This window comes from Neofelis nebulosa, chromosome 4 (genome assembly GCF_028018385.1).
Source record: "Neofelis nebulosa isolate mNeoNeb1 chromosome 4, mNeoNeb1.pri, whole genome shotgun sequence".
Lineage (NCBI taxonomy): Eukaryota > Metazoa > Chordata > Mammalia > Carnivora > Felidae > Neofelis > Neofelis nebulosa.
The window spans coordinates 22208521-22227212 of record NC_080785.1 but is presented as its reverse complement, the minus strand read 5'-3'; the positions used below and the strand labels follow the sequence as shown (position 1 = coordinate 22227212).

Here is an 18692-nt window from a genome sequence, read left to right as displayed (position 1 = left end):
CTCATTTTAGACCTGAGGACACCTTCAGATTCAGAGTGAGGGGATGGAGAGCTATTTATCATGCCACTGGAAGTCAAAAGAAAGCTGGAGTAGCCATTCTTATATCAGACAAACTAGACTTTAAATTAAAGGCTGTAACAAGAGATGAAGAAGGGCATTATATAATAATCACAGGGTCTATCCATCAGGAAGAGCTAACAATTATAAATGTCTATGCGCCGAATACGGGAGCCCCCAAATATATAAAACAGTTACTCACAAACATAAGCAACCTTATTGATAAGAATGTGGTCATTGCAGGGGACTTTAACACTCCACTTACAGAAATGGATAGATCATCTAGACACACGGTCAATAAAGAAACAAGGGCCCTGAATGATACATTGGATCAGATGGACTTGACAGATATATTTAGAACTCTGCATCCCAGAGCAACAGAATATACTTTCTTCTCGAGTGCACATGGAACATTCTCCAAGATAGATCACATACTGGGTCACAAAACAGCCCTTCATAAGTATACAAGAATTGAAATCATACCATGCATACTTTCAGACCACAATGCTATGAAGCTTGAAATCAACCACAGGAATAAGTGTGGAAAACTTCCAAAAGCATGGAGGTTAAAGAACACCCTACTAAAGAATGAATGGGTCAACCAGGCAATTAGGGAAGAAATTAAAAAATATATGGAAACAAACGAAAATGAAAATACAACAATCCAAATGCTTTGGGAGGCAGCGAAGGCAGTCCTGAGAGGAAAATACATTGCAATCCAGGCCTATCTCAAGAAACAAGAAAAATCCCAAATACAAAATCTAACAGCACACCTAAAGGAAATAGAAGCAGAACAGCAAAGGCAACCTAAACCCAGCAGAAGAAGAGAAATAATAAAGGTCAGAGCCGAAATAAACAATATAGAATCTGAAAAAACTATAGAGCAGATCAACGAAACCAAGAGTTGGTTTTTTGAAAAAATAAACAAAATTGATAAACCTCTAGCCAGGCTTCTCAAAAAGAAAAGAGAGATGACCCAAATAGATAAAATCATGAATGAAAATGGAATTATTACAACCAATCCCTCAGAGATACAAGCAATTATCAGGGAATACTATGAAAAATTATATGCCAACAAACTAGACAACCTGGAAGAAATGGACAAATTCCTAAACACCCACATGCTTCCAAAACTCAATCAGGAGGAAATAGAAAGCTTGAACAGACCCATAACCAGCGAAGAAATTGAATCAGTCATCAAAAATCTCCCAACAAATAAGAGTCCAGGACCAGATGGCTTCCCAGGGGAGTTCTACCAGACGTTTAAAGCAGAGATAATGCCTATCCTTCTCAAGCTATTCCAAAAAATAGAAAGGGAAGGAAAACTTCCAGACTCATTCTATGAAGCCAGTATTACTTTGATTCCCAAACCAGACAGAGACCCAGTAAAAAAAGAGAACTAGAGGCCAATATCCCTGATGAATATGGATGCAAAAATTCTCAATAAGATACTAGCAAATCGAATTCAACAGCATATAAAAAGAATTATTCACCATGATCAAGTGGGATTTATTCCTGGAATCCAGGGCTGGTTCGATATTCGCAAATCAATCAACATGATACATCACATTAATAGAAGAAAAGATAAGAACCATGTGATCCTGTCAATCGATGCAGAAAAGACCTTTGACAAAATTCAGCAACCTTTCTTAATAAAAACCCTCGAGAAAGTCGGGATAGAAGGAACATACTTAAAGATCATAAAAGCCATTTATGAAAAGCCCACAGCTAACATCATCCTCAATGGGCAAAAACTGAGAGCTTTTTCCCTGAGATCAGGAACATGACAGGGATGTCCACTCTCACCGCTGTTGTTTTTTTTTTTTTTTTTTTTTTTTTTAATTTTTTTTTTTTTTTTAACGTTTATTTATTTTTGAGACAGAGAGAGACAGAGCATGAGCAGGGGAGGAGCAGAGAGAGAGGGAGACACAGAATCTGAAACAGGCTCCAGGCTCCGAGCTGTTAGCACAGAGCCCGACGCAGGGCTCGAACCCACGGACCGTGAGATCATGACCTGAGCCGAAGTCGGATGCTTAACCGACCAAGCCACCCAGGCGCCCCTCACCGCTGTTGTTTAACATAGTGTTGGAAGTTCTAGCATCAGCAGTCAGACAACAGAAGGAAATCAAAGGCATCAAAATTGGCAAGGATGAAGTTAAGCTTTCACTTTTTTTTTTTTTTTTTTTTTTTAATTTTTTTTTTCAACGTTTTTTATTTATTTTTTTTGGGACAGAGAGAGACAGAGCATGAACGGGGGAGGGGCAGAGAGAGGGAGACACAGAATCGGAAACAGGCTTCAGGCTCCGAGCCATCAGCCCAGAGCCTGACGCGGGGCTCGAACTCACGGACCGCGAGATCGTGACCTGGCTGAAGTCGGACGCTTAACCGACTGCGCCACCCAGGCGCCCCATAAGCTTTCACTTTTTGCAGATGACATGATATTATACGTGGAAAATCCGACAGACTCCACCAAAAGTCTGCTAGAACTCATACGTGAATTCAGCAAAGTTGCAGGATACAAAATCAGTGTACAGAAATCAGTTGCATTCTTATACACTAACGATGCAACAGAAAGACAAATAAAGAAACTGATCCCATTCACAATTGCACCAAGAAGCATAAAATACCTAGGAGTAAATCTAACCAAAGATGTAAAAGATCTGTATGCCAAAAACTATAGAAAGCTTATGAAGGACATTGAAGAAGATATAAAGAAATGGAAAAACATTCTGCACTCATGGATTGGAAGAATAAATATTGTCAAAATGTCAATACTACCCAAAGCTATCTACACATTCAATGCAATCCCAATCAAAATTGCACCAGCATTCTTCTCGAAGCTAGAACAAGCAATCCTAAAATTCATATGGAACCACAAAAGGCCCCGAATAGCCAAAGTAATTTTGAAGAAGACCAAAGCAGGAGGCATCACAATCCCAGACTTTAGCCTCTACTACAAAGCTGTCATCATCAAGACAGCATGGTATTGGCACAAAAACAGACACATAGACCAATGGAATAGAATAGAAACCCCAGAACTAGACCCACAAACGTATGGCCAACTCATCTTTGACAAAGCAGAAAAGAACATCCAATGGAAAAAAGACAGTCTCTTTAACAAATGGTGCTGGGAGAACTGGACAGCAACACGCAGAAGGTTGAAACTAGACCGCTTTCTCACACCATTCGCAGAAATAAACTCAAAATGGATAAAGGACCTGAATGTGAGACAGGAAACCATCAAAACCCTAGAGGAGAAAGCAGGAAAAGACCTCTCTGACCTCAGTTGTAGCAATTTCTTACTTGACACATCCCCAAAGGCAAGGGAATTAAAAGCAAAAATGAACTACTGGGACCTTATGAAGATAAAAAGCTTCTGCACAGCAAAGGAAACAACCAACAAAACTAAAAGGTAACCAATGGAATGGGAAAAGATATTTGCAAATGACATATCGGACAAAGGGCTAGTATCCAAAATCTATAAAGAGCTCACCAAACTCCACACCTGAAAAACAAATAATCCAGTGAAGAAATGGGCAGAAAACATGAACAGACACTTCTCTAAAGAAGACATCCGGATGGCCAACAGGCACATGAAAAGATGCTCAACGTCGCTCCTCATCAGGGAAATACAAATCAAAACCACACTCAGACACCACCTCACGCCAGTCAGAGTGGCCAAAATGAACAAATCAGGAGACTATAGATGCCAGAGAGGATGTGGAGAAAGGGGAACCCTCTTGAACTGTTGGTGAGAATGCAAACTGGTGCAGCCACTCTGAAAAACAGTGTGGAGGTTCCTCAGAAAATTAAAAATAGACCTACCCTATGACCCAGCAATAGCACTGCTAGGAATTTACCCAAGGGATACAGGAGTGCTGATGCATAGGGGCACTTGTACCCCAATGTTTATAGCAGCGCTCTCAGCAATAGCCAAATTATGGAAAGAGCCTAAATGTCCATCAACTGATGAATGGATAAAGAAATTGTGGTTTATATACACAATGGAGTACTACGTGGCAATGAGAAAGAACGAAATATGGCCCTTTGTAGCAACATGGATGGAACTGGAGAGTGTGATGCTAAGTGAAATAAGCCATACAGAGAAAGACAGATACCATATGTTTTCCCTCTTATGTGGATCCTGAGAAACTTAACAGAAACCCATGGGAGAGGGGAAGGAAAAAAAAAAAAAAAAAAAAGAGGTTAGAGTGGGAGAGAGCCAAAGCATAAGAAGACTCTTAAAAACTGAGAACAAACTGAGGGTTGATGGGGGTGGGAGGGAGGGGAGGGTGGGTGATGGGTATTGAGGAGGGCACCTTTTGGGATGAGCACTGGGTGTTGTATGGAAACCAATTTGACAATAAATTTCATATATTGGAAATAAAATAAAATACCTAAAAAAAAAATTAAAAAAAAAAGTTACTCTGTTTAGTTAGTTACTTCTTCACTTTTCAGCAACTGGATGCAACTTTGTGTATGGAGGCACAGCTATAAAATATAGGCACATTAACAGCAAGCTGACAAACAGAACAACTGACAAAGTGTCGTGATGGAAAAGATAGAAAAATCTAACAAATAGAAAAACAAAAGTGTAAAAAAAGAAAAACAAAAGTGTAACATTTAGGGGTCTTTATTGGAAAAATAGATAATAATCTATATTTAGAGTGTATATTTCAGTAGATATTGCATACCTTCCTCAATTTTACTTACTGGAATAAAAATGGTTTTCATTCTTGTCCTCATTTCTCTATCCATTGAAGCTTTGCCAGAAAGGACCCCAATTAAACTTTTTACCCTTTATTCTTTTTTAAAAAACGTTTTTTAAATATTTATTTATGAAAATAAATGAGCGAGCATGGGTGTGTGAGCTGAGGAGGGCCAGAGAGAGGGGAAGAGAGAGAGAATCCCAAGCAGGCTCCATGCTGTCAGCACAGAGCCCTACGCAGGGCTCAATCTCACCAACTGTGAGATCATGACCTGAGCTGAGATCAAGAGTCCAAGCTTAACCAACTGAGCCACCCAGGTGTCCCTGAATGGAACTTTGATTCTAATTCTAATGAATTTGACTCTAAATCTTAAAGCTTTATGTGGTTTTGTGATTTTAACATTGTCCTCATTATGGTGGGTCCCTCTATTATTATTTTGGTATTGCTCTATAACGAATCACAGATTTAGTTTAAAGCCACTTCCTAGGTTACAATCCCCCAGGTGGGATTCTTTCTTCAGAGTATCATAAGGCTGAAATCCAGATATTGGTTAGGTTCTCATCTGCTGGCCCTGAAGACAGTGAGCTTTGTTGTTAAAATTCAGTTTCTTGTGGTTATAGGACTGAAGTCCTTGTTTTCTTGCTGGCTATAAATTAAGAGCTATTCTTAGTTCTTAGACCATGCCCACATGCCTTACCACATGCCCCCCTTCATTTTCAAACGAGCAATGGTGCATCGATTCCTTCTTGTGCTTTGAATTTCTGACTTCTTGTCTCTGATCTCTAAACTCAGAGTTAAAGGACACACGATTAGGTGGGCCCACCCAGATAATCTCTGTTTTAATTAAAACGAACTGATCTGGAAACATAATTACATCTATCCGTACTACTTTCACGAGGTTAGTGTTTGATTGAATATCTGAGAGGTAGGTTTGTGTACAACAGGGACCAGGAATTATGTGTGCAGTACCTTCTCACCTTTTGTCTGTAGCTTTCATTCATTGAATTCAGTAGGTACAGATTTATTGGCTGCTATAAATACGTCAGACTGTGTTGTAGGTGTTTGGGGTTTATCACTAAGGAAAATCAGTGAGGTCTAAGCAGGACACAACAAAAATTTCTGCTCTCATGGAGCTTATTTCTTGAGGAGAAAGACAATACACTAAATAATATATTCAGAGGTAAAAAGTGCTATTGCAATAATCCAGGCCAGAGATTTTGGTAGCTTTTGACTTGGTGGTAGTTGTCCAGATGATGAAAATTGCTTGTGAAAACACTTTGAAAAATGTAAGATCATATGTATACATTTTTAAGCCTTCTGCTAACAAGTAACCAAATGCAAAAAATGAGTATTGCCTCTCTTTTCTTTTCTGAGTGGGTGTTATTTTTGACAAGGAAGAAAAGGTAGGGGAAATTACTGCTTTTATATTTCTCAAATATGTTTTAAATATTTTTTATATGTTTATTTTGAGAGAGTGGACACATACGCGTGAGTGAAGGAGGAGGGAGGGAGGGGGGGGGAGAGAGAGAGAGAGAGAGAGAGAGAGAGAGAGAGAGAGAGAGAATATGAATGAATATCCCAAGGAGGGTCTGCGCTGTGAGCCCTGAGCCCTACTCAGATCTTTAACCTGTGAATCGTGAGATCATGACCTGAGCTGAGAATAAGAGTCAGACATGGGGGTGCCTGGGTGGCTCTGTCGATTAAGCTTCCTACTCGGCTCAGGTCATGATCTCAGTTTGTGAGTTTGAGCCCTGCGTCAGGCTCTGTGCTGACAGCTCAGAGCCTGCTTCAGATTCTGTGTCTCCCTTTCTCACTGCCCCTGTCCCACTCACACTCTGTCTCTCAAAACTGAATAAATGGTAAAAAAAAATAAATAAATAAATAAAAATAAAATTTTTTAAAGAGACGCTTAACTAGCTGAGCCACCCAGGCACCCCTTAACTATGTTTTATATCCCTTCTGTCTCTATCTCATATTGTTGTAAGTAATCTACCATTGACTCTATGTAATTTGAAGTCAGAGAGTTCATGTCTCTAGGATTGTATTTCTTCGTCAATAAAAATAAGGTTTTAGGGTTATCCAAAAAGTGTTTTATTTCTAGATTTCCAAATTTTATATTTTGTATTATTTGGAAGCCTCATTTTCTGAAGGTGATGGGTAAATGGAAATATTACTCTATTACTAGTTAATGTCAAATCCTTTTTTCCTTTTTTCAAATTTTTCAAATCCTTTCATTCTACTTTGTGTTGTGGTTAGTTGTTAGTGTGTATTTTCTTCATTAGATTGTAAGTAAGATCTTTGAAAAGTAGCATTCTGTCTTACTAATTTCTGTATTTCCCTTTCAGTGGTGCCATGGCAAAATTCTGTGTTGGCTGAGAATTTCATTTGCTGTGATAAAACAAACAAACAAACAATTATTACATAGAAAATCAATGTGGTTTAGGAAATATGAGTGGTAGATAGATTCTAGTCTAATTCAAATGTTTGCGTCGTTGTGTGCTGTCCAGCAGGCACACAAAGCACATTAGTAGGTACTTGTATTTATCTAGGAATGAAATACAAATATTTTTGTATTAATTTATGTCTGTTTTTCAAATGGCTACTAAGTTGTCAGTACATAAACACTTATTAAGCTGTTTGGACTTTACTTAATAAATGGAACTGTTAATATTTATTTTGGCCTTGGATGCTGTATTATCTATTGCTGTGTAATAAGTTACCCCAAACTTAGCAGTTAGAAACAAGCATTTATTATTTCACACTGTTACTCAGGGTCAGGAATCTGAGAGTGACGTTGCTGGGTGGTTCTGGCTCAAGGCTCCACTCAAGGTGTAGGCCAGGACTGCAGTTATCCCAAGGTTTGCCTGGGGTTGGAGGATTCCCTTACCTGGTTCTCCAGCTTGCAGATCACATATTATGGGATTTCTCAGCCTCCTGTTTCTGTTTTGTTTTTCTGGAGAACCTTGAAATGCCACTTTCTTCAACTTTCATGGGTCCCCAACTTTACTTTCCTGGTTTCTTTACTTACTGACTGCTGCTGTGTCTGCTCTAAGAGTGCACTTAGCTGCACCCTAAAAGCTTTGGAGCTAGGACCTGCTTTACAGCTTACTGGCTGCCCTTCGTCAGCGAGCATGCACTTCCCCCAGAGGTTGCTTCTGTTCACTCTGGTATTCTGTGCCTTCAGATATTTCCTTTTCATGTCATATCGAGTTTTATAGTGTTTTTCTTTTTTAGCTAATAGATCATTTAAAATGTCTATAGAGATAATTCAAAGAATGATAACACTCATTGTTGCAGGAATTTGAGAAGAAGGGTACCTATACATTTGAAAATCTGAAATTGAAAATCTGAATTATTACAGTCTTTGAAATATAATCTGGCAAAGGCTCTCGATATGGAGAGTACATTTGTCTTACTCAGTTCTTCGTAGGGCTCTGCCTCTTAGAAATAAAAATATAAGTATGTTAGATGTACACAAATATTTGATTCAGCAATTCTTCTTTATTTTTTTAATCATTTTTTTAGATGTTTCTTTTTGAGAGAGAGAGGAGAGAATAGGCAGGAGAGGGGCAGAGAGAGAGGGAGACAGAGGATCTGAAGCAGGCTCTGAACTGACAGCACAGAGCCCAGTGTGGGGCTTGAACTCACAAACTATGAGGTCATGACCAGAGCCAAAGTCGGATGCCTAGCTGACTGAGCCACCCAGGTGCCCCTGATTAAAAATGATTTTTAAAATCACCTTTCTCACATTGAAAAAATCTCTTAAGTTTGAAATTGTGAACAAGTTTTAAACATTAAAATTTTTTTTTTTTCATTGCTTGCTTAATTCTGTGGCTGAATTTTTGGTGTGCCCTCCCTTTTGGAAAAGAGATTGTGGTACATTATGTTTTATTATAAAATTAATGTATTAATATTTATATACTCACAATTCAAAGGTTGATATATAGTATCAGGGAGGAAGACCTTCCTCTGCCCTGTGGTTCTTCTAACTGGACTTGGAATCAAATTGCCATGAGACAGATTAACAGGAGAAAATAAAATTTAATAGGTATACATGTGGGGCATCCACACAGACATGAAATTCCAAAGACAGGCAACAGGAAGCTTATATGAGCTGAGGCGAGGGGTAGGGCCTGAGGATATAATGGGGAGACCTTAGAAAAAGAGACGTTTGGAAGAACAAGATTGTCCTGTTATGCAGATAAATTCCTTAGGTAAAGGAGAGTTTCTGTTAATAGCTCTCTCTTCCTGGTACAGGTGCTCCTTTCCAATGTAAATTTTGGCAGGTGAGGGGGAGATAGAGAGCCTTTCCTGTATCTGCTGGGTTTTGATTACTTTTTTTTAAAGTTTATTTATTTTGAGAAAGAGAGCAAGCAGGGAGGGGGAGAGAGAGGGAGAGACAGAATCCCAAGCAGGCCCTGAGCTATCAGCGCAGAGCCTGACACAGGGCTCTGTCTTACAAACTCTGAGATCATGACCAGAATCCAGATCAAGAGTCAGATGGCTTAACTGACTGAGCCATCCAGGCACCCCAGGTTTTGATTACTTTTAACTTGAAATAATCTTTATGCCATAGTGGCCCATCTTGGGGCAGCCCCCTCTTGCCCCCTCTAATAGGTTCTAAAGTAGTTTTTCTAAAATGTTTGTTCTTAATGAACTTCAATTTTTAAAAATTTTTTTAGTTTGTATTGCTATATCTACAGCAGTTATTTCTCCAAATTAAAACTAATGAAAACCTATTTAACTATAGGACAACATTGTTTAATAGTAGCACTACTCAGCATTTATATTCAAGAGTTGGAAAATGGGAATTATTATTTCATTATGAATAAAGCCAAATGTGATTGAAAATTAAAATTTCAAAAAATATTTTATTAAGCTTAACTAATTTCCCAGAGCATTTAGGTTGCTTCAGTTTTTTGTTTTTTGTTTTTTGTTTTTTAATTGTCTCCATACCTAACGTGGGGCTTGAAATCACAACTCTGAGATTAAGAGTTGCATGCTGTCCTGACTGAGGCAGCCAGGTGCCCCAAACATTAAAATTTTTACCTAAGAAGGGTTTCTATCAAATTATTATGGTTTGCTTCCGATTAGAGAGTTTAAATTTTCCTTAAGCAACTTTTGGGGGTGGGGTGGAGGAGCAAGCAAGCATGGAAGGTGTTAGAGAGAGAATCCTAAGCAGGCTCCATGCTCAATGCAGAGCCCAGTGCAGGGCCCGATCCCATGACTGTGAGATCATGACCTGAGCAGAAATCAAGAGTTGGGAGCTTAACCGACTGAGCCACCCAGGGACCCCTATTTACGTAACTTTTTAATAACAAAAATTCGATTTGGTTATTAATAAAATTATGTATATGTAACAACTTCCTGCTGGATTTCGGGGTATCATATATGGAGTGATGGATGGTGCACAACAGATGTATAAAAACTCATTTTTAATATTAGTTACAACATTGTACCTAACCAGCTGTCAGGGGAGGCTGACATCTAAACTGAGACTTTAAAGGATGACTAGAGAAAGGAGGAGACAGGAATGAGAGGGAGTGTGGGTTAATGAGAAAGATGGAGATGGGGTCAGTTAATTAGGGAGCACATTTTACATTACGTAGATTGTTCATTTATAAAAATCAAGAAGGAAACTACTACTGGTTGAGTATATGGAGAAAGAAGTGTTCAGGAAAATGATTCAGATGGTTTTTGCAGTGGCTTCATGCTAATAACGGGTAATACAGGTGACAAATGTAGAAGAGCAAAATTGGTCGTTGGTCCTACTTCCTACCATGCGCAGAAAATGAACTCAGAATGGATCAAAACCGATCCAAAATCAGTCCTTTAGAATCAAAGATCTAAATGGAAGAGCTAAAACTATAAAGTTCTTAGATGCAAATAGAGGTAAATATGAGATTCTGGATTTGGCAGTGATTTCTTAGATACGATATCAAAAGCACAAGCAACAAAATCTAAAATAAATTGCCCTTCGTTAAAATTAAAACTTTTGTGCATCAAAGGATACTACCAATGAAGTGAAAATATAACCTACTGAATGGGAGCAAATATTTGCAAATAATAAATTATTTGCAAATAAGGGTTAGTATCCAGAAATATAAAGAATTCTTACAACTCAACAACAAAAAAGACAACCTAATTTGAAAATGGCAAAGGACCTCAACAGCCTTTTTCCCAAGGAAGATAAAAGACCAACAGGCACATAGAAAGATGTATCACTAATCATCAGGGAAATGCAAATTCAAACCACCAAGAAATACAACTTCACACCACACTAAGACGTCTATAATTAAAAAACAAAACCAAAAACAAACAAACAAACAAACAAAAAAACCCAGAAAATAATGATGGTTGGTGAGGACATAGAGAAAAGGGAACTCTCTCAGACATTGCTGGTGGAAATGAAAATGGTGCAGATGATACAGAACATAGTTTGGCAGTTCCTCAAAAAGTTAAACACAGAATTACTATACGACCCAGAAGGTCTACTCCTACGTGTATACTCCAAAGAAATGAGAAAACGTATCCAAACACTTGTACACATATGTTCAGAGCAGTACTACTCACAATGGCCAAAATAGAAACAACCCTAAATGCCCATCAACTGATAAATGGATTAACAAAATGAAGCATTTCTATAAAATGGAATACTCTTCAGTCATAAAAAGGAATGGAGTACTGTTACATGCTACAACATGGATGAACCTCAAAAACGTGCTAAGGGAAAGAAGTCAGATATAGGAGGTTATGTATTATAGGATTCCATTTATACAAAATATCCAGGACAGGTAAATTCACAAAGGCAGAAACCAGATTAGTAATTGCCAGGAGCTGGGTTAAGGGAAACAGGAGACACTATCAGGCGTCCTTATGGAGTGATAAAAATACCTTGGAACTAGATAGATAGAATAGTTGCACAATACTGTGAATGTACTAAATGCCACTAACATGCACATTTTAAAATGACCAATTTTATGTAATGTCAATTTTACCTCCACAAAAGAATGAAGCTGATGTTGACATGAAAGATTATGATGATAATGATGATGATAAAATCAGAGTTAACATTTTGTGAGCACTAAACTCCCTTGTCTGGCACATTGCTCAGATTTTTACATGCATTCTCATTTTAGTAGGAATAAGAGAAATAGAAGTAGTATCTTAATAATAATAATAATAATAATAAGTATCCTCTTTATCCTTATCTTAAAGATGAGGAAATTTTGGCTTAGAAAGGCTAATTACCTTAACCATCATTACAACACTAATCACGGACAGATGTGACTTTAAAAATCAGTCTGGTTGATATTGTTGGTTGGCTGACCCAACCACCATTTTCAACCCAGTTTTTCCTAGCCACCTTCCTGCCAAAGGTAGATACATGACAAAATTCTGAGATGTAAGCAGAAGTTTACTGTGGGGTTACAGTTTTGCTTTAAAAAAAAAAAAAAGCTACCTCTTTGCTATCTGAAACTGAAACAACCACTGTGCAATCATGAACAAAAAAATCAACTAAGGGTTGCTGCAGGGGAGGTGGGTGGGGGATGGGATAAATGGGTGATGGGTACCACAGAGGGAACTTGATGGGATGAGCACTGGGTGTTATATGAAAATGATGAATCACTAAATTCTACACCTGAAACCATTATTGCACTATGTTAATTAACTTTGATTTAAATAAATTTTAAAAACAAATCAAGAGCATCTCAGAGTCAGCCAATTGTGAGCCACTCAACTTTCACCAGAAGCTGTCTAACTCTAGTTTTGGGGGAGAGGGGAAGGAGGGATTTGATTTGTTTGAACCCACTATAATAGGACCTTCTGTTATTTCAAGTTAAAAGCCTCTCTACTGATTCACTGACTGCGAAGTCAAGGCTTTAACCACTACACCGTAACAACTGTTTATAAATTGTTCACATTTTAGGTAGCGATTCAAATTTATTATCAAAATTGCCACAGAAAACTTAAGATTGCTATTCTTTTTATCCATATCAAAGTAATAGGTATGGTAATATGATTTTTGTTAATTCAAAGTTTCTTAAGGATACAACCAACTGTATGCTAGAGAACAGATAAGCAATGGAGGAGTATCTCCAATTCAGTAGGTTATATTTTCACTTCATTGGTAGTATCCTTTGATGCACAAAAGTTTTAATTTTAACGAAGGGCAATTTATTTTAGATTTTGTTGCTTGTGCTTTTGATATCGTATCTAAGAAATCACTGCCAAATCCAGAATCTCATATTTACCTCTATTTGCATCTAAGAACTTTATAGTTTTAGCTCTTCCATTTAGATCTTTGATTCTAAAGGACTGATTTTGGATCGGTTTTGATCCATTCTGAGTTCATTTTCTGCGCATGGTAGGAAGTAGGACCAACGACCAATTTTGCTCTTCTACATTTGTCACCTGTATTACCCGTTATTAGCATGAAGCCACTGCAAAAACCATCTGAATCATTTTCCTGAACACTTCTTTCTCCATATACTCAACCAGTAGTAGTTTCCTTCTTGATTTTTATAAATGAAACAATCTACGTAATGTAAAATGTATTCCCTAATTGACTCCATTTTATTTAGTGTATAACAGGAAATCTTGAGCTACATTAGACATATCTACAGTAGGTCCAGGTTTTTTAATTTTTAAAAATTGGCAGGGGTGGTTAGTAAATCTCTTAAGTTTATTTTTTAATTTAATTTATTTTATTTTTTTTAACGTTTATTTATTATTGAGAGACAGAGACAGAGCGTGGGAGGGGCAGAGAGAGAGGGAGACACCGAATCTGAAGCAGGCTCCAGGCTCTGAGCCGTCAGCACAGAGCCCGACACAGGGCTCAGACTCACAAACCCAAAGATCATGACCTGAGCCAAAGTCTGACGCTTAACTGACTGAGCCACCCAGGTACCCCTAAGTTTGTTTTTAGGTTTAACATTTTACCACTCAGAATATAGTTGATGAGAAAATGTGATTGCTGCTTTTGCAATCTAATCTTGTTTTATTTGGTGATTCTTAGTCTGTATATCTTTTACTGAATGGCATGCCTTGATTAGAAGTTAGCTTACTAGTCGTTTTCTCCCCCCCTTCATCTACAGTGTTCAGGATGATGTAGTTTGCTGGGAGAAAGTGGTGGTATGGTAGCCTCTACAGGGCTGTTGAATTCTCTTCTTTAGCTTTAAAAACACAGTCTATCAGTGCAGGATGGGTGGGACGGGTGTTACACATTCTTCTGCTAACTGTCCAAAGGTTTCACTTCTAAAGTTGTCTAACTTCTAAACAAAGGGGGATATAACTTGCTTAGTTTTTTTTTTTATTTTTTTTAGTACTTGATTCTGAAACTTGAAAGGCCTGCTATAGTCCAGAACATCACATTTGGAAAATATGAGAAAACTCATGTCTGCAATTTGAAGAAATTTAAAGTCTTCGGTGGAATGAATGAAGAAAATATGACAGAGTTGTTGTCCAGGTGAGTTATGATTATGGGGAAGAAAGAGTTGTCTTTTTAAACAAGTTGTCGTCTTAGTTTTGTCTCTTTGTGGCTAAATCTGCATGGTTTGATTTTTTTCTTTCAAGGGAGAAAAGAATATTTCTACTATTGTATTTCTAGTGCCTTATTTTAATATTGTGGCTTGAGTTAGCTTTTTTTTTTTTTTAACCAACAGCCACTACTAAATATTGTTACTAAAAAAGAAAGAATAAAATTTGGGTTTCTTTTTTCCTGCTTATTTTTCAGTCTTATTTTTGAACTGTAAATGACCTCAGTAGTATTTTCAGCGTTAATAAAAATCTTTGCTATAAAAATTATAGACTCTATCCAAAACATTAAGATCAATTGCCCTAATCCAGAAATAATATTTTGGTCATTTAGTAAAAATTAGAGACTAGAAAGAGAAAAGGTATAAGACTAGCACAGTACCTGCCACTTGGAAGGAGCTCAGTAAATATGAGTTTTCACAACATAGACCACGAGGAATGAAAGTATTAATTTGCCCCATAGATCATGAAAAATCAGATAGCCAGTAGAGTGGGCAAATAAAGCCATATTGTTTTAGAATGTATTTATGATATAGTATGTCCCATCAGCACAGCATTTTATATGAGTAAATATTACGTCTATACTGCATTTGATTTAAGTCATGAAAGTGTTTTAGGACATAAGGCAACCTGAAGGTAAGTGACTTTCCCATAAATACTTGTGTTTCAATCCTAGTTGTTTATATTAGGTGATGTGGATTTATTTTTATTTAGGGTGAAGTGGATGCTATTAAACTAATGGAGTAAGGTTGTCTTTGAAAATTTGTTGAGCTATAAAAGGAACATTATTGGCATCTTAATCAGAATTTTCTAATATTTGGCTCTAAGTTGACAGATGTGAGTGTGATTATTTTTAATTTTTTTCTTACTGCTTACATATTTTATGTCATTTTCAGTTACACACTAAGAATACTAGGTCCTATCACACATTTCCCTGCACTGTAGCCACATCCTTTAATTAACACTGACCATTTTTCATCAACTTTTATATAACTAAGAGAACACAGTTACAATGCAGTTGATGTGAATGTACAAGTTTTATTCTCATGTTCAACTACTACTTTACATTGTCTTGGTCATGTATTTTGTTTAACCTTAAGATCTGAACTTGTTTTAGTGTGTTTACTAAATTATAAAGTCAGATTTGATAACCTTATTTTTATTCACAGTGGCTTAAAGAATGATTATAACAAAGAAACATTCACCTTGAAGCATAAAATTGATGAACAGATGTTCCCTTGTCGTTTCATTAAAATAGGTAAGGTTTTCAGCATTCTGAAATAGAAATAAATTCTTCATACCATCAGTCAGCAAACTACAGCCTGTGGGCTGAGCTGAATCCTTCAGGACTCCTGTTTTTTAAAACATTTTGAGAACACTGCCACACTTGTTATTCACTGGTTATATAAGTCTGTATCTTGCTTTTGCGCAACAAAGGCATAGTTGAATAGTTGCAAGAGACAAAATGTTTATTGCTTGGCCTTTTGCAGAAAAAGTTTTCTGATCCTGACTTTATACATCTATAACTAAATGACAATTATTTCAAGTGGGACCTTTTCCAAATATTTTTTCATTTGAAAGTTTTCTTAGAAGGTTTAATGAGAGGGGCACCTGGGTGGCTCAGTAGGTTAAGCGTCTAACTCTTGATTTCGGCTCAGTTCATGATCTCAGGGTTTGTGGACTTGAGCCCCCCTTCAGGCTCCGTGCTGACGTTGTGGAGCCTGCTTGGGATTCTCTCTCTGTCCCTCCCCCCGCCCCTCAAAATAAATAAATAAACTTAAAAGAAAAAAGATTTAATGAGATAAGTGACTTGTTTCAGCTTTGATTGTTTCATAGAGGATTCATCAAGTTGTAAAGCTATAATATTCTAAAACTAAATACTGATGAATCCCTTAAGGCAATATATTATGGCTATTTCCTATTCTGCTTTTTTTTTTTTTTAACTTTATTTATTTATTTTAAGAAAGAGACAGTGTGAGTTGGGGAGGGGCAGAGGGAGAGGGAGACAGAGAATCTCAAGCAGGCCTGATGTGGGGCTCAAAGTCGGGAGCCGTGAGATTATGACCTAAGCCAAAACCAAGAGTTAACCAAAAGTTAACCAAGAGTTAACGCTTAACTGACTGAGACACCCAGGTGCCCCTCCTCTTCTGTTTTTTGTCTTTTTTTTCCTCATTAAACTAATTTTATGGCCCACTAATATGGTGCATTGTAATGTTTAAAAAATACTACCTTAGGCATGTATTTATTTAGCTTAAGACAGTATTTGTAATGCTTCCTTAAAATTATTAATTTTAGGGTTATTTTGCTTTTCTTTAGGATTTATTATTTAGAAGGTAGAAAAGTTGAGGACTTGACAATTTTAATTTGTATCTATGTTGCATAACTATGACAATATTATCTTAAAATTAGAGTGAATTAGATCCTTCAGAGAATAATAGTAATAAAAGCTAGAATCTCATGTTTTGATTTGAGAGAGAAAAATTCCTCTTTTGGAACAAGTAGTGTACCTCATTGTCATTGCCAACCTATCAAGAGGTGGCCTGTTCATTTCATTGAATCAAATAGTTCTATTGGGCAAAAAGAATATATTAAGGTCTTAATAAAGATTACTCTACAGGGAAAGCTGTTCTTGGAATATTTGGGCTATCCAGGGGCCCCTGAGTGGCTCAGTCAGTGAAGCGTCTGACTTTGGCTCAGGTCATGATCTTGCAGTTCACGAGTTTGAACCCCTCATCGGGCTCTGTGCTGGCAGCTTAGAGCCTGGAGCCTGCTTCACATTCTCCCTCTCTCTCTCTCTCTCTCTCTCTCTCTCTCTCTCTCTCTGCCCTTCCCTGCTCATGTGTGCGCTCTCTCTCTCTAAAAAATAAAAAACATTAAAAAAAATTTTTTTAATTAAAAAAGATATTTGGGCTATCCACTGTGCTACTTTCTTTTATAACTATAGTTTCTGTTATTATAATGAATAATTGTAAATAAAAACCTATTTCCTGTTTTCCTGTGAGAATTTATGAAGAAGCAAATTTTTTTACTATGTTTAACTCTTGGTCCTTTTTTCTTTTTTTTTTTTTAACCAAGTACTGGTTTCCTCAGTTTGTGGACCGCTGACTCCTACAGCCCTTGCATAGTTACGTATTTCAGATATACAAGTAGTGAAATATCTTATATTTTCCTATAAAGTACTTCTTCAGCTTCTATTTTGCTTCGTCATACAAAATGAAATTTCTTTTTTTTATGTGCTTTATTTGTGCTTTTTTTGCTGATACCTACAGTCTTTGGTTTACATTTAAGGAAAATATGTTCTGCTACTGCTTCTATAGCTCTCAGTCTTCTAGTATTTGTCATTAGAAGAAGTGTGAATAAATATTTAGGGAAGTTGCATAGTTTCTTAAAAATTTGTAGAACAGAGGTCTCTTCTGGATGAGTTAGACATTCAGCTGCCCGAAGACAAGAAATTGGACTTCTTTCCAGCCTTTTTTGTCAGCCTTTAATTACAGAGTATAATGATGCCTTTTACTTAACCCTGGGTTAGTTTCATGGTTTTCAGGCAAATGTTAACTTGAGCTTTTCAAGTGATTATAGGCACTTACTAACTCATGATATTTAGGATATTAATATTTAGATAACTTCATATTTCTTTTCTATTAAAAGATGTTAGTAATGGTCAGCTGTGTGTTTGCTTTCTAGTCTTTTCAACATTCTCTTGATACGTTTTGTTTGAAAATAAGGTAAAGTGAAACTATTAGGTTAGTATTTTTAGTTTATAACTTTTCTTAAAAGGTCATTCTGAAAAAGCACTTGTGATGTGTAGCTGTCTCTTGGTGGTGATTTAGCAGATATTTGTTTGCCTGCTTGGCATAAATTGTTAGAATGACTTGGATTTCTGTGGATTTTTTGGATTTTTGCAGCCTGGATAGTTGTGGGGGCTTCAGGGAGAAGCTTCAGCTCTGGCTGGATTGGGCCTGCATTCTGGATCCTCAAAAGTATTTAGAAGTCTAGAATGAATACTAAGTCTGGGACGGGTATGAGTGCCCTGATGGTGGCCCTTTATGAAAGCATGTGGAAAGGTGACATTTTAAAAAGTGTACTATTACGAGGAAAATTAATATAGTAGTAATAGCTTATAATAATAATAGCTGACATTTATTGAGCACTTACTGCATGCCAGTTACTGTGCTAGATGTTTTGTATACTTATTAATTCTATAAGAGAATAGATGCATTTCAGAGTGGTTAGTCTTGAACTTTTAAGATGATCTTTCAGAACTTTAAAATTACTGTCATCTTCTAACAGCTGTTTTAGCCATCTAGATAAGAGCTTCCTAAGGGATACTGCTAAAGCACACTGAATGTGTCACAGATGCATTTCATTGTGCTGAGGTGTTGAACACCC

The 18692-nt window shown here is 37.0% G+C and overlaps 1 protein-coding gene across 3 annotated transcripts in view; it reads left to right on the top strand.

Moving 5' to 3' along the window:
* Nucleotides 1-18692, top strand: part of MKLN1 (muskelin 1) — a 370372-nt gene that overhangs the window by 240426 nt on the left and 111254 nt on the right. For all 3 annotated transcript variants that reach the window (XM_058728683.1, XM_058728682.1, XM_058728681.1), the window contains 2 exons: nucleotides 14093-14235; nucleotides 15473-15561. In XM_058728683.1, the coding sequence (XP_058584666.1) occupies nucleotides 14093-14235; nucleotides 15473-15561 (232 nt within the window). The remainder of the gene's footprint in view (nucleotides 1-14092; nucleotides 14236-15472; nucleotides 15562-18692) is intronic.